Source organism: Miniopterus schreibersii (genome assembly GCF_964146895.1).
Source record: "Miniopterus schreibersii genome assembly, chromosome: 4".
Classification (NCBI taxonomy): domain Eukaryota; kingdom Metazoa; phylum Chordata; class Mammalia; order Chiroptera; family Miniopteridae; genus Miniopterus; species Miniopterus schreibersii.
In genome coordinates, this window is record NC_138105.1 from 100269148 (window position 1) to 100284914 (window position 15767).

General features: G+C 49.5%; 1 protein-coding gene across 1 annotated transcript in view; it reads right to left on the reverse strand.

Annotated features, from left to right (window-relative positions):
* The window catches only part of SDK1 (sidekick cell adhesion molecule 1), a gene marked incomplete at its 5' end in the record, with an annotated part of 555106 nt that overhangs the window by 308352 nt on the left and 230987 nt on the right, over nucleotides 1-15767 (reverse strand). The window contains 2 exons of the mRNA XM_081133971.1: nucleotides 7358-7505; nucleotides 8536-8642. Of these exons, the coding sequence (XP_080990097.1) occupies nucleotides 7358-7505; nucleotides 8536-8642 (255 nt within the window). The remainder of the gene's footprint in view (nucleotides 1-7357; nucleotides 7506-8535; nucleotides 8643-15767) is intronic.

Genomic DNA, 15767 nt, shown 5'->3' on the forward strand with positions numbered 1-15767 from the left:
TACAACCCGGCCACCAGGCACTTAATCCCGAGAAACGAAGATTTGTGTCCACACGGAAACCTGTACAAGAATCTTCACTGCAGCTTTGTTCGTGACGGCGAGAGCGTGGGATCACCCAGGTGTCCTTCTGCAGGTGAGAGGCCATGCAGGCGGTGGCAGGTCCACACCACAGATACCAACCAGACACTGAGAGGGAACCAACACGGGCCCACGGAGACGGGGCTTCAGAGCTATGCTGAGCGGCGAGAGCCAACCCCAGAATGCCGTGGGCAGCGCGGCTCCCTTCACCACCATTCTCTCCGCGGGAAAGTGCAGCCACGGAGGGCACGTGGGTGACTGCAGGTTCGGGGGGGGCCGGAGGACACGGCTGTGGCCGCACAGGCAGCCCGAGGTCCCGTGCCGGTGGAAGCGTCCGCATCGGCACCGCGTCCACACCAGGACCCGCCCGTGATGCTGGGCTGCAGCTGAGCGGTCTCACGTTTGGGGAAACTGGGCAAAAGGCGCAGGGATCTCCCGTATTATTTCTTACAACTGCACGGGAATCTACAGTTAACTCAAAATGCCCGGTTTAATTAAAAACGGGAGAAAGGTGCACTGTATGACTCCACGTCTGTGACGCCCTGGGCTCCTTGATCACAGGGACAGAGCAGAATGGCGGGGGCCGGGCCGGGGTGATGTTAGGGGTGGTGAGCGCAGCTTTACAGGACCAAGAGCTCGGGGTTTACGGTGGTGGTGGCTACGTGACCAGGTGATGAGAGTAATGCCACCGAACCACAGACTGAAACAGTCAAGACGATAAATTTTATGTGCGTATTTTACCACAATTTCAAAAAACATTTCCAAAAATCCACAAACCCTTCCAAGTCCCCCCCCCCCACTGTGTACGGAATAAAGTCCACATTCCTTTCTGGGTTCCGGGGCCTCTGGGTCCGTTTCCTTTTCCAGCCTCTTCTCCCCCCCCCCCCAACCCCTCCCAACATGCCACAGCCCCTGGCTGAGCACATACAAGCCCTTCCCTGATCCGCGTGGCCGCCCTCAGCTCAGACACGCCCGGGGAGCGTGGGCTCAGGCACCGAACGCCTCCAACTCAGACCAGCCGGGGGCCTCTCTCTGCCTCAGCTCCCGTTGGAAAAGCAAGGATAACAGACTCGCTGGGCTGCTGTGAGGATCAATTGAATCGTTACATAAAAAACACTTACAATGGAGCCTGGCAGTCAAAATTATTAATAATTACTGTTATTAAATATCACCCTGGGACTATCACAGAAATTATGTGGAATAAAAGAAGCCAGACACAAACGACTTCATATCCTATAACCCCATTTATATGAAATTAGCTCATGGTAATAGAATCAGACGGGCGGGTGGGGGTGGGGCGGGGGGGAGGGGAGGAGGCCCCACCGCATGAGGGAGCCTGACTGGGATGGTGGTTACAGCCACTGTTCAAAGTCAACAACTGTGAGCTTAAAACCTGTGCCTTGTGCTGTGTACAAATTATACTCAGTGACGTGAGTCTTAGAATGTCACCTGCACAGTGAGGCTGCCCGGGATCAGGCAATGCGGAGTGGCATCCACCTCTCCTCTCCCACTCGGTTCTCTCATCCCCCCATTCAGTCCCGAGAGTATCCTATTTATTAACTGGTTTCCACACTGGCCCACAACGCACGAGGGCAGCACCCCCAAAGCCTCATCTTTGTCCCTCGCAGCCAGAAGAGCGCCCAGCACAAAGTAAGTGCTCAGTAAGCATCTCCTGAGTGCAGGAGGGAAGGGAGAGGGCGGGAGAGGAGAACTGGCGAGAACGCCCCTCCCATGAGCATCGTGAAGGGGGTCCCTGGGCGCCTTCCCCATTCCACTGTGAGACAGGAGGCGAGAGCACAGTAAGGAACCCGCCCCCCCAAGGTCAGAACTGGTAGAAGCAGGTCCGGGACCCGTAACTCCTGGTCTTTTTTACTTAGAGCAAAAATGGCTCAATTCACACATATAGAATAGTCTATAAACACTCACAAAATGCCTATAAAACATAATATAAAAATTTTAAAAGCACGTTACTCTGAAAGTCCAGTTAACTATAAAAATATCATTAAGACCGGGTCTTCGCTCAAGCATTACGTTGTGGCTCCCATTACAAGCGCTAATTTAAACAAATCCTTCTGGAAGCCACTGGGGTGAAATGGTAATGAGTCAGTGGGTGACCCAGTGTTAAGCATGAACAGCTAAGTGTCGGACGTGTCTCAGTCACCTGCGAGGCTGCCACCGCCCACACTCACCAGGCACACCATTCTAGCCAGTTGCTTCTCAGAGCTGAGATTTAAAATACGTAACCTACAAGCTCGGCATCTGCAGGGAAACCCATGCAAGCGCCAGGTTTCCACTCTCCCGTCGGGGAGGCTGCTGGATGCAACCTGAGCACGGGAACCTGCAACAAGGCAGAGGGACGGCATCGCACAGGGCGAGTGGCCGCGTCCTGCCCTGGAACTGCCGCTGTGACTGACCTCCCGGGGGTAAGAGGGGTGCCACGTGCCCTCAACCTCACACGCCGTGTTTTGAGAAATAGAGGGAAACAAAGAACAGACATCTAACTGAGATAACACAGAACAATTTTAGCATCAAATTAGACTCCATTTTTTAAGGACAAGGCCATACTCATCTTTGAAATGCAAAGAAAGCAAAATAACTGTTTGGATTTGGTGCATCAGAAAATAAACGTGTTTTTTCATCTTCTCACATAAACGAAACCTACCATCACCCACTCAGAATTGAGTGTAACTTTCTCACAGCATCGCCTGCCTTTCCAGCTCAGAGTGCCCTTCACTGATGGTGATCTTCCTGGGTCTGTTACGCTTTTTCCCCTTCTGGCGAGGAGGTTTACAGCTGTTACGTGACTCTGCTTCACCCTCACTCACTCATTTGTTCGCTCGTCCAGCCTTTGCCATGTCGCTCATCTGTTATGCACAGCACCGGGCCAGCTGGACTTACAGAAACAGAGGTTCTCGGTGGTCAGCACCCAGGGGGCGCCCAGTACCTGAGGAGGCAGGACCTACACGTGTGAGCGGGACCGAGACTCACAGCTGACGTCGGAAGACAGGTGTGGAGAGGAAGAGCTGCCGGCGTTTGGTGTGTGAGGCCACAGGGCCCAGACACTACACCAGACTGCAGGGTGGTAAGACATGGCCTTTTCCTTCTGTCCCACTTTGTTAGCTCCCTATGGCTTCTGCCGCCTTGACCCCCCTGCGCCCGTTACCTAACATACTCCCACAAGTCTCAGAAACTAGGGCCTGCACAACCTCGGGAGGCCAGGGAAGCTGACTTGCTCCCTGCTCCGTGGGCTGGGAGCAGCCCCGTGACGGTCCTGTCCTCTCCTGGCTCGGTTCCATGTTCTCTACGTGCTCGGTGCATTTTCTCTTTCCTGGCCACACACCCTCTGTGACTCCGAGGCTTCGCTCACTGGCTTGCAAAGTTCACAGAGCTTTAAAGGGCCCCACCTGCACCGACTCCACCAACACCCCCTCTTCGCCGACTCCCAGTCTGAAGTGCATGCCCATCCAGTCCTGGGATCCTCCTGCCCGTCCGCATGCGTCTCAAACCTACACGTCCCAAACAAACTTCAGACGCCACTGCCAACCCCAGACACCCACAAAACCTGCTCCGCCCACGTGGTCTCCCCAGGGGTAACTCTGCCCTGCCAGCGGCTCAGGCCGAAATTCCTAGAGGTGTCCGTCGCCCCCTTCCTTCTCATACCCCAGGTCCAGTCTGAGGGACAGCCTACCGACTCCACTCTCAAAACACATCAGCACCCGACACTCACCACCGCTCCCCAACCACCCTGACGACTGTGGACCCCACCAGCCTCCTGCGTCCTGATTCTGTCCCCCACAAGCTAATTGCTAACAGAAGAATTATAAGTGAGGCTGTGTCCCTGTTCTGCTCAGACCCTCGGTAATGGCCGAAGTCCACGCCACAGCCGAGTAGCCTGGTTCTGAAGACCTGGCCCAGACACCTCGACAGCCTCGTCTCCAGCCCTCTCCTGGCTCCACCTGTACAGAGGCGCCCTGCACTTGGGGACTTTCTTTCGTTTGTGCCGCCTACCCAGAGCCTGGGATGGCCCCTGGCACAGAGTGTGCCCTCCCCAGGTGCTTGGTGAATGAATGGGGAAAATGCCCATGCTGCAGTCAGAACTCTGTACGTGTTTCTCTTTTTTTAATTTTTACTGAATTTATTAGGTGACGTTGGTTAATGAAGTTGCACAGGTTCCAAGTGGACGGCTCTGTAACGTGATCTGGACACTGCACTGTGTGTCCACCCCCCAGAGCCGAGTCTCGAGTTTCATGCAGACCTTCTCAGGGGCCGTCACTGGGACGCTCACCAGCTGCTCTTCTGGGAACAAGGGTGTGTTTCTGCTGCCGCTTCTCCCACACGGTCCAAACCTCCTCATCCGACGAGAGTCTCGCTCGGGAGCAAAGAGGCTGCCCAAGAGCAGGAGCCGGGCCTGCACGTGGTGACCACACATCTCTGGTTCCCCCTCGTGGGGATCCCTTCACAGAGAGATTTCCCATCTCCGTCCCCACCTCCGAATTTCACCAAGTCCCTGACTTACTGGAAGGCCACTGCTGCCTCCTCTTTGTCAAAAATTTCTACAGGTAGGGACCAGGAGGCCCCATACAAAGGGACCCATTTGCATACACAGGCACACTCTGCACTGATGTGGGCACGTGAGTTTGTGTGTGCCCGTGACTCACGTAACCCATCCTAACCTCTGGTATTTCACATTGGAAGCTGGTGTTGTAGAGAAGGAGAGAGAAAAAGACCAAAGCAGTGCATAAAAAAATAAATAAGTCAAAAGCACGAAGAAGGTTTAGCCGAATGAAGTAAAAAGAAGAATTGGCCTGATGCAGATAGGGTGCGATCAGTCGGGCAGACCTGGGTTTGAATCCCAGCTCTGCCATCTGCCAGCTCTGTGCCCGTGGGTAAGTCGTTTAGCATCTCTCATCTCCAGTTCCAAGAGCCCTAAGTGGAGTTGTTAAACCTGCCTCCGAAGGCGGCTATAAGGATTAGAGAAGATACATTTAAAGGAGGGACTCGATACATAATAGCTGCAGTTAAATTTAGTAATGGGCTATGCAACTAATTTTTCAAGTATGGAAACATTAGACTTACCGTTTCCCTTGGAAATGAAAATAAATCATTTAATTGCAAGACTAGAGCTGACATTTGGAAGGTCGTGAGATAATGCTGAAAGTTGGGGCGGGGTAGGGGGATGAAGCTGTTCCTCCCCAGGATACACAGCTGGGTCAGGGCGCTGACCTAGGACAGTCAGGTAAGAAGCAGGTGCAGAGTGTGAGACATTCTGAGCTGAACGTCCCGGGTTTGAGATGACCCCCTGGTGCAGAACAGACCCAGGGGGTCTGACTGTCCGCCAAGCCTCCAACAGGCAACGCAGAAATGCCCTCCCACCTGCAGCCTCTGAACTTTCTTAGCAGTGGCAAGTGATGAGTCTCTGAACGTACAAGTGTGGGGAGGAAACCACGCTGGGACTGATTTATGGCACCTTGCACAGCAGGTACTTAATAAACACGAGGGTGTCGATGAGCTGGAAACTATGAAGCTGAAGGGCCTTGCAAAGTGTAAATGCCCAAATCAGCCTCATCTCTGCTCTTTACTAAAAAGGGCGCGGGCTTATTCTCCTCCTGGGACGGAGATCTGTCAACAGTTCCAAGGCTGTACGCAGGCCCTTTGTTGGAGGTGGCGCTGAGCTAAACCCACACTAGAGTCTTTGTATTATTAGCTCACCGGGAATTAATCAGTCTTGAGCAAAATTTGCAAGTGAAAGAAAAAAGCTATTTATAAATTAAGAGTTGGTCTTTCATCCTCTATCCTTCCCTCCTTCTTGGATAAACGTTATCTCATGAATATGTGCAGATCCCAGGTTAACAAGTGAGTTACCCTATAATCATTTGCTGCCGAGTGAAAACACTCCTTCCACCAGGAACTGTGGTCCCAGTGCCGTTCATTAGAAGCTTGGTGTTTGAGAGGAAGCTCCAGTCAATCTTCCCCACTCCCGAGCACCAACCTTCCCAGGACTCAGCTCAACTTGCTCAACACTGGAACCTTCTGGAACACTTCACAGGACTCTGCCTTAGCTGCCTTTTGCCCAGCCAGTCTTCTGATCCCTCATTCTTGTCTCGCCCCAACACAAGAGGCGTTTGCTATCATTGGAATTGCTATAAAGGTGGCCACCCAAGCAACTTTTAATAAAACAAAGGACAGCAGTTATCCCATTTCTAAGGTAACTGATCTTTTCACTAGAATTTAAAAATATGGCTTTTACATATATTTCAAATTTTTTCCTGTTTCCAGTCGCCAAAATAGAAACACTTGCCAGAGAAACTAAGCACAGTCTAGGGTTGTGTAGGGTTCAGATGCCTGGGTGGGAAGGGGTGAGGCTGGGCTTAGGACGGGGCTCCACGCTGCTCAGGTTGGGGGAGCAAGCTTAGAACCCACGGTTACTTTCCTGGTCACATCTGACACCTACTCAGCAAGTTGTGTCACACACACTCTTTAGAAAAAAACAAAACACGAGCATTCGCTTCTCCTGAGATTTTTATCTCAGTGAATCATCTGCTGGCATAAATACTTGACTTGTAGCTCGAGCTCATACAATTTCCGGTTCTTTTGGATGGATGTTCACCTCTGAAACCTTTAGATTTGGTTTACCGTCTTTATATCACATTGCAAAATGCACAGCTAGGAAATATATGCCCAGTGTCCTTTCTAATCACTTAAAGCAAAATGAAGAAAACCTGTTTGCCATTAGATAAATACGCTGAATGTAGGACAAGTGAGAAGACCTTGAATTAATGCTCAACTAACCACAACACAACTTTTCTGCAACAGACGAGTGAATCACTAGTTGGACAGAGGACATAAAACTGCCAGGGCAGGAGAGAGGAGTCGAGAGAAGGAAGCAGTAATTACTGCATTGTCGTCAGAGGAAGCAGCGTCAAACACACTCAGTAAGAGGACAACCCACAGCTCTGCAAGTAAACGACGGCAGTCATTGCACCAGTACTCAGAGCCGAACACACCAGGCTGACCGCGACGTCCCCGAGGGGCACTCAGGAAGGGAGCCGTGGCGGCAAGGGGAGAGGAAGGGGGTGCGGCAAACTCAGGAATCACGGCACCTGACCGCTTTCTAATCTCTCTTGCGTTTCCAAGCCAGGCTCGACGTCGCTGCTTTCTAAGAGCTGGGGCAGGGCCACTGACGAGGTTATTCTAAGACGGGCTGGACAACCTAACGTGTGAACGGCGCCGACAGGTGCAGTGGTCTGCATTTTAAGCCTGGACGCTCGGGATGACTCACATTCTGTCGCTGGGAATAATCTTGTGTCCTTCCCTGAACCAGGTCACTTGCGGTCTAGGGTAGCTGCTGAGGGGCAGTAGGTCCAGGACGGCTGCCTGTCCTCGCGGAACTGTCTTCCTCTGGTCTGCATCCAGGAAGTTCCCCATATCTGCAGAGAAAAACCAGGCCCTGTCAGTTCTAGAAGACTTGGAGGGGCCCCAGATGGAAATGACAATTTCGCAGCGGTCCCCGACATTGCTACGATGAAGTGATGCGTGAGCATCTGCGTCTCACCCGGTCACTGGTAATTCCAGGACAGCAAAGGAACTAGAAGTCATCTTACTTTATGTAGCAACCCTGACAACTGCAGGCCTTAACCGTGGTGGGAACTCGGAGACGGCACGCTGCCCTGGCTGGTGAGCAGGGTCCAGCCTAGGAGCTCACGAGGGTTCGCTCTCTGACGTCTGCTACAATCTATTCATGGGGATTTAAAATTTCGTAACACCCTCTGCTCTCTTTGAAAGGAAGAGACATTCTGGTAGCAAATTCACAGTATAATGAGGCAGAGAGGCCACTTGAGATGGATGAACCTGTCACAGATTTGGGGCTGGAAAAGTACTAAATGCCCTGCACAGGCCAACGTCTCTCCCCTTCAGCTACACGAGAACCCAAGCTCCCTGCGCTTGGGTGGCTCCTTCAGTTACTTCCCAGTGCCCTTCTCTAAAATGGGTTGCCCAACAGGGAGTCAGTTACACCACGGGAGCATCAATACCATCAGGACATCCCTGTCCACCCACTTTTTGTTCTGCAGCCAAAGGATTTCTAAACACATTGTCATTGGGAAAACTGACTCTAACTTGATGAAATTTTACCTGATTTGGTTTAATTTTCTTATGCTAAAAACATCTGAATATAATGAAAACTAAGAGCAGCTAACTCACTCATAAAGCAGAGGGCATTTCGCACTTTCTGTCTTTATTTTTTACCCTTTATTTTTTAGGGGCCCTCGATCGGCTGAAGGGAGCAGGTGGCCCTCACCGAAGCCTCATCGTCACCGTCGGGGCAGCTACATGGGCAAGTTACTTATCGCTCAGCCAGCGTTAGCAAGGACTGTATCTCAGTCCCTGGGGCGGCCGGAGGGGACGCTCTGACTAGCACCCCGCGCTGTTCCCGGCGAGGAGAGCTCGGCGGACACGTACACGCGACGCGGACCTCCGACCTCCTCTGCAGGAGCGCCCCCATCCTGTTCCGCACGGTGCAGCGGTAAGACCCGGCGTCCAGCCTCCCCAAGGACGGGATGATGTACCTGCAAACAGCAGACACAGGTATTAGCGGGGCCTGCGGAGCGGCCGGCGTCTCGCCTGGGATGTGCTCCACAAAGGCTGTTCTTGGTCAACAGTGTCTGCGCGCCCTGCCCTGACCAGCACCCTGCCCGCAGCCGCGGTTCACTTGAGAGATTACTTAGTCCGTCTCGGTGCCCCAACCAGCTACACACGCTCCGTGACCGGGATCCGGGTCTGTCCTGTTCGTGCCAAGCACGCAGGCGATGTCCCTCGTGCCGGCAGAAGGAACGGGGACTGTAAAAAGCTAAATTATTACACTTGAACCAGACCTCTCAACACATTTTATAGTCCTATCTCAGAATCTCTAAAAATTATCTCTAGAACTGGCAAGAGTTTTATCATAATGTGCATGTCACTCATCAGCTTAAAAACGGCTTTCAGGACGACATACAGATGTCATTAAGGCAAAGGCAGCAGGGACGTCCTGCCAGTGTCGCCGTGTCCCTCCCCTCCCCCTCGCCGCTGTGGGCGTCGCCCAACCACCACTGGCTTCCCTTTCCTTCTTCTCCATACCTGGCCCCATATTAATTTTAAAACCTTGTTGGGCGGCTGAAAGGTCATTTCATTTGTATTTTCCATTCCTGTGACTGTCAGTAATCATCCCTCGAATCAACACCTTTCAAAAAACGTCCGTAAAATTTTATAGGGGAAAAAAGGCGTCTGGAAGACAGTTTCCATGAAAGCCCTGCTTTGTTAGGTTTCCTGTTAGTTTCATAACGTAGGATGCTTCGGATCCGCAAGCGAGCAGGATGTACGGCCCAGAGCCGCTTAGAGCGAGTTCCCGGCTCCGAGGCCAGGCCCTGGCGCCGCAGGAGAGCGCACATTAACCGGTTTCGAGGCCACGCTCACACACCAACCAAGAGTCGGGTTTAAGGGCTGAGGCTTGGACGCTTTTGGCACAGGGAAGGTGTCTGTCGCAGGGAAGGAGAGAGCTGAAGCCCAGTGAGCGGCGGCCTATTTCCCGAAAAGGAGAAGGTACCGTGACGGTGTCCTCTACTGAAAAGGGGCTCTGGGGGTAGTCGTCGTCAGTTCAAAAATACTGCCCCTTACAAAGGATAATCAGAGTAACCTAAAGCAGGGAGAAGGCACCACATATGGTATAATTTTTTTTAAATTTGATTTTTAAAGAGGGAAAGAGGAACATGGATGTGAGAGCGAAACAGCAATTGGCTGCCTCCTGCACGCCCCCTGCTGGGGATCGAGCCCGCAGCCCGGGCCTGTGCCAGCCGGAATCGAACCGCGACCTTTCAGTGCCCAGGGCGGCACCCAACCAGCCGAGCCTCGCGGCCAGGCCGTGTGATGCGCTTCACTGCTCGGCTCCTAAGCACACGCTGAAATCACTCACGTTCAACTAACTGCTCATCTTTTCACTCAAGTGTGTCCATTGGTCAATCGGAAAAAGGGACTGAGAGGCGTAATTTTTAAGTGAATAAAGCATTTGGACAATACGGCTATTTCGGTATTAAGCAAATATTAATCAAAGTATGTTTTCCCTAAGCTGGCCATCTTGAGATCCCATGGCAAGGTTAATAAAATCTTTTATGAGATAAATATTGCTGAGTTTTAATCTTTAAAATTCCATTCTTTTCTGAGGAATGGTTTACCTCAAATAAAAAATCAATTAGTGAATATAATCAGAATAATCAAACTGAACACAAGGAATTGGTGCTATTTATTTAAATTACAAACAAAACTATAAGGATGAGCGATTTTTATTATGTTCTATGATTGTAACAGGAGTTTTGTGATTACATTAAAACGAAATCAACGAAAGTTTCTGGAAAGGAAATAACAGTTATTGGAGCACATATTTGAGAAACTATAGAAACTGTTTCATCGCTGCAGCATAACCACGTTTATATAATTGTTATTTGTGCTATTTTCTCGTTTTTGTCAAATCTTAACCACATTTTACATTCCTACGAATGTCTTCAGTGACCCTACATACTAGTGCACCCACGGCGCTGCTTCCTAACAGCGGAGGAAAGCAGGCTGGCTGAGTGTCAGGCATATGCTGTTTTGAACCAGATCTTTAGCTGAACGTCTCACCAGGGGAAAAAATATACAAAAACGCTGCAAAGTACTCCACCCATTACAGGAATTTCCTACACAACTTATGTTCACCTAACAGATGGGGATGTTCATTGCACGCCCATTGTTTATAAACACATATTTTTAAGCAGAGAAAGTTTCCTGGCTCTTTATAAGAAACTATGATGAAGCCTTAGCACCATATGCCACTAAAATACAGAAACTGCTGCTCCCATTTCAGTGAGCACGGAGGGGATGTCTGTACCTGCTGGTCACAGCATAATTCCACTCCAGGGCTGGGGAACGCCTGCCCGTGAGCTACGGTATGTGGCCGTGAAATCATCTGGCCAGGCCCTGCCAAGGCCCCACCAGAGAGCAGCAGTTCCAGCCATCACATTGGGGGGGAGTTCATTAAATGTGTGACCAAACATAGCAGGCTAATTTTTAAGTTGATAATTTTGTATGGCCTTCAAATGATGTCATAAATATCCAAAAGGCCCTTGGCAGAGAAATGGTTCCCCACCCCTGTACTAGGCTAACAGAACAGTTCCCAGGCCGGTCCGTGACCAGGAAGAGCAAATTAAAGAAAATCTGACAAGACCACAACAAAACCGAGGGTTTCAATGTCCACTTCTAACGGGAAGAACACCTCAGTTCTGAACCGCCCCGACATCTCCAGGAGGCCGCGCAGGTCCACCGCAGCCCCCCTGGAGTGGCCAGCTGACATTCTGGGCTCCTGGTGTTCCACATCTGGAGGAGGCTCCGCTCTCCAAGTCTTGGCGGCGGCTGACCCAGACACCGGCCACAGGCACTGTGGACACTGACCCGGGGCTGGCAATGCACAGAGTGGGTCAGAGGCAGACATGTGGGCAGCAGCAGTGGTGGGTGCCATGGAGCCCTGGGGCTGGCCAGCAGTACATATGTCCTGTGCCAATCGGGGCGCCGGCCCCAGTGGTGACACCCACTATCCCGTGTCACCAGCAGCAGGGCCCTTGCTCAAATAAGAAAAATAACTCATTCCACTAACTCCACTAACCCTGTGGTATGAGGTGGAAATGGTACCTGACTATCCTGCTGGAGGGGACTCAACAGCAGGTACAAGTGACATTGAAGTTCGAAGAACAGACTCCGCTTGGCCCTCCTGTGCTCCATTTTGAAAACCCACTGGCCCCACCTTTCGTCTGAGCCAGCGATGGCCCCCAGCTCCCCATGGGCATCCTCACATTGGCCCATGCCTCAGGCTTCATGATTCCTGTGCTGAGGGCTCTCTGGCCAGAATAGACATGGGCACTGATGCCCGAGTAACCAGAAGTGAGGGCCGATGGCCACAGGCCCACAGCCCATCGGCTCTCAGCCTTGGGTGGGATGGTTCTGAGATGCACTTCACAAGGCTCCGAAGGGCCCAGTGGGATGTGGCTGGAGCCACCTGAAACGACCATCCATCTGATGGTGGGTGAGTCTTGGTTTCTCTGGGTTGTACTGGGTCTTCCTCCTCCCGTCGCGGGCTCCGGCCTCTGCCCTCGCTGCCTGAGAATGGTCCCCAAGTTGACAACCTCATGCAGACCTGAGTCTCCTGCACCATTTTCACAGAATCCAGGTTACTGCAGATAACAAACCTGTCTGACTCGTTGCAAATATTTTTCTGGTTTATTAGTTGCCTTTTAATTTGTAAGGATGATTTGAGCAAAACATAAAATTGGATATGATTGTAATCTATTTTTGGTTAATTTTTGCAATGTCTTTTATAGTTTGTCTTCGTATATTTAGAGATCATTAACCTTTGTTTTTCTTATATTTTATTTTTCAATTTAACTCTTAAATGTATCTGAAATTTATTTTGGTGTTTGGTATAAAATGAGGGTCCACTTCAATACTGTTCCCAAATACCTGAATTATTTACCAATGGTTCTAGCGCTCATTTGATTATATGGATATTTACGAATGCGATGGTCTCGTTTGAACTCCCTTCTGGAATATTTCTGTTTATTTTTGTGCCACTAGCGTGCTATTTAATTACTGTGGCATTCTACTATGCTTCTGGGAAGGAAATTCCTCCATCATTCACCTAGTGTTTTGAAAATTTGTTGGTATTTGTTTCTGTTTGTATTTCTACAGGAGCCTTGGGACCATCTCATGAATCAAGTTATCCTAAAAACAGTCCCATTAGGGACTTGGACAGCAGTTTAAACTTGGACAGCAGTTTCAGGGAACGGACATGTTTGGCGTGTTTAGATCTCCCAGCTGGGATTCTCTTATACTGGTGACATTTGCTACTTTTCTTCATGTAGGTTCTACAGGAAGTTGATTTCCAGGTATTTCATAATTTTTATTGATACTGTGAAATTTTTTGTCTTTTTACAAGACTTAAGAAAAAGTAACTTTTCCCTGAACAATTCCTATGTTTTACTGAAATTTTTTTTTAAAAAGTAAACTTCCATCGAATTCCTACGTCTGGACTGTCAGAGTCTGGACCCAGAGCCAGGCCATGGTGGGAAACTCAGATTTTCGGCAGTTCAGAGCATCCAAGGTTTCCTCCTTTGTAACAGTGAGTATTGTACATGGCATTAAGATTTTTGCCTTGGAGATACTTACTTTTAATATAACTGCAAAATAATTTTTTTACCCCGAAACAGAAAATAATTTAGAATAAATGTTTTCTGGTGGGAAAACACATATAAACAGGCAGGCACCTGCCTGGGACACCCAGGCACGCAGCGCGGTTTATTCAACTGAGCCGCGTGTGAACCACACGGCATCTGAAAGGTGCCCAACGCATCGGGCAGCGTAACCGTAACACAGCAGCCACAAAAATGCTGGTGTTTTTTGTTAAAGCTGCAAAGGGTGAGTTTATATTATTTTCTCTTTTATAGGGTTAGCATTTCCATAACGGACACCAAACATGGGGGTGGGGAGGTAGGGATTCAATTTCAGGCAGGAAACAGCTCCCATTTCTGCGAGGTCCCGTGCTTTCAATTTGAGACTTGGAGCGGGCTCGTGGAGGTTAATGCCTGACAGCTAAAGGTGCTTATTGGCAGTAAGGAGATGAAAGAGTAATTTGAAAAAAACAGCATGAGATTTTTAGACAGGTCTTATAGCTTGAAAAAAAATGATGACAAAACACGATGGATCCCTGATAACCCATCTCAGGGTCTGAAGCCCTCGGTGAACAGAATATAATTTATCACGTCTGCCCCAAATCATTCTGCTTCAGGAAAACCCATCTCTTCTTATCGAGCTCCCGGTGAGGTGGTGGCGGAGCATCTGCTTGTTCTAATGGTCCGTGTGTAACGAGCCACCCCCGGTCTGGCTCCAGCACAACCCACTGTCTCCTGCGGACTAGCCGGAGCGCACTGAATTAACAGGTGCACTCGCTGGTGCAGAGAGCAATGCAGAGTCCATCTCCTCCCGTATATTTAAGTTCACACCAAAATCATTTTGCTGTAAGTTTAAACAGTTGCTATGTATGTTCTAGAACGAAACTGATACTCCACTGTTTAAATGTATCCAGTGGAATCTAAATAACATAGTGACTTTGACACCCACCGTATCCATTTTTTAAAATGAATTACCAGCCAGTACAACTTTCTCGTTGTTTGTTTACCTCTTTGAAGCTGAGCGTTAATCTATTTACCCCACAGAAATTTATTCTAATGTAACAGATTTTTATGCCTTAAAGATACACATTGATTTCCCATGATACTTCTCTGAAATAAAAATATACATATAAATACAATTTAAAGAGATGTTTCTTTGACCAAAAGACTCAAAGTGCCTTTAAAAAACTTTCTTCTGGGTTACATGTTCGCTATTAATCAAAACACAACAAATGTGCTACATATTTTGAAAAATACTGACTAAGCATTAGAACTTAGAAAGGAAATGTGTTTCTCCATGAGATGGAAGTGACTGATTTTTTTTAATTACTTTACATTTCATTAAGTGGAAAGCTATTTAGTACTAGAATGAACAGAATTATACAGAAACTAACATCAAAAGGAAGAGAAAGTCTGACCACAAGTCTGCATGCAGTTCATTTAAATAAAATGACTATGAGAGAGAAATAAACAAACAAGCAGAGAGGAGGCTGGGCCTGGCCACAGTGAAGCACAATGAAGTAGTAAAAATGGACAGGGGCCTAGACAGCGAATATTCTTTCATTGCAAACGTTAATGAGACTGTCTTCTGCACAAATGTTTGAAGACACATGAGGCACAAACTTCCCGTCCTGTGTGTTCCTCCTACATCAAGACAGAACACGGCCCTGGCCAGCTTGGCTCAGTGGTTAGAACGTCAGCCAGTCGACTGAAGGGTCCTGGACTCGATTCCGGTCAAGGGCACTTATCTCAGTTGCAGGCTCGACCCCAGCCCCGGCCCCGGCCCTGGGCATGCGGAAGGCAACCAATCAATGTCTCTCTCTCACATCTCACATCGATGTTTCTCTCTCTCTTCCTCTCCCCCTGCTTCCACTCTCTCTGAAAAGCAATGGAAAAAATATCCTTGGGTGAGGGTTAAAAAGTAAAAAGACAGAACCTGGATCTGCAGTGTAAAGGGAACCTGTTACCTGTCCTCCCTGGAATCTGTAACTGAGTCAGGCGAAACGCAGGCAGAGTGTGCCATAGAAGACTATTTTCAACTTGTTTTACATTTCAAACAAATCTTGGGTATTCCAATTCTAATGTATGTAAGCGACGAGCCACAGAGCAGTGCCGCAGGCTTGCCCCTGAAGAAGCAGGCGCCCTCGCCTGTGGCATTTCCTGCAGGTGCCGTCTCAGCCCTGCACTCACTGAACATCCTCAAGGCTCAGCATCCTCTCTGCTGACAGGCGGGGTAGAGAGGGTAAGGTGGTGAGCCGAGCCTGGTACGGCGCTGGCTGCCCACTGCACAGCACATCGAAACTGAGAAAAAGCTCCAAGACTGGTCCAATGTCCCACTTCTAGAGTCTTACTTTGCACTTACAAGAAACATGTATAGAATGAAAGGCAGGAAGCTCTTCTGTGCTTGTCTAAAAGGGCCCAATATTGTGTGGTTAAGCCAGATATTTGGAACTGTGTGTTTGT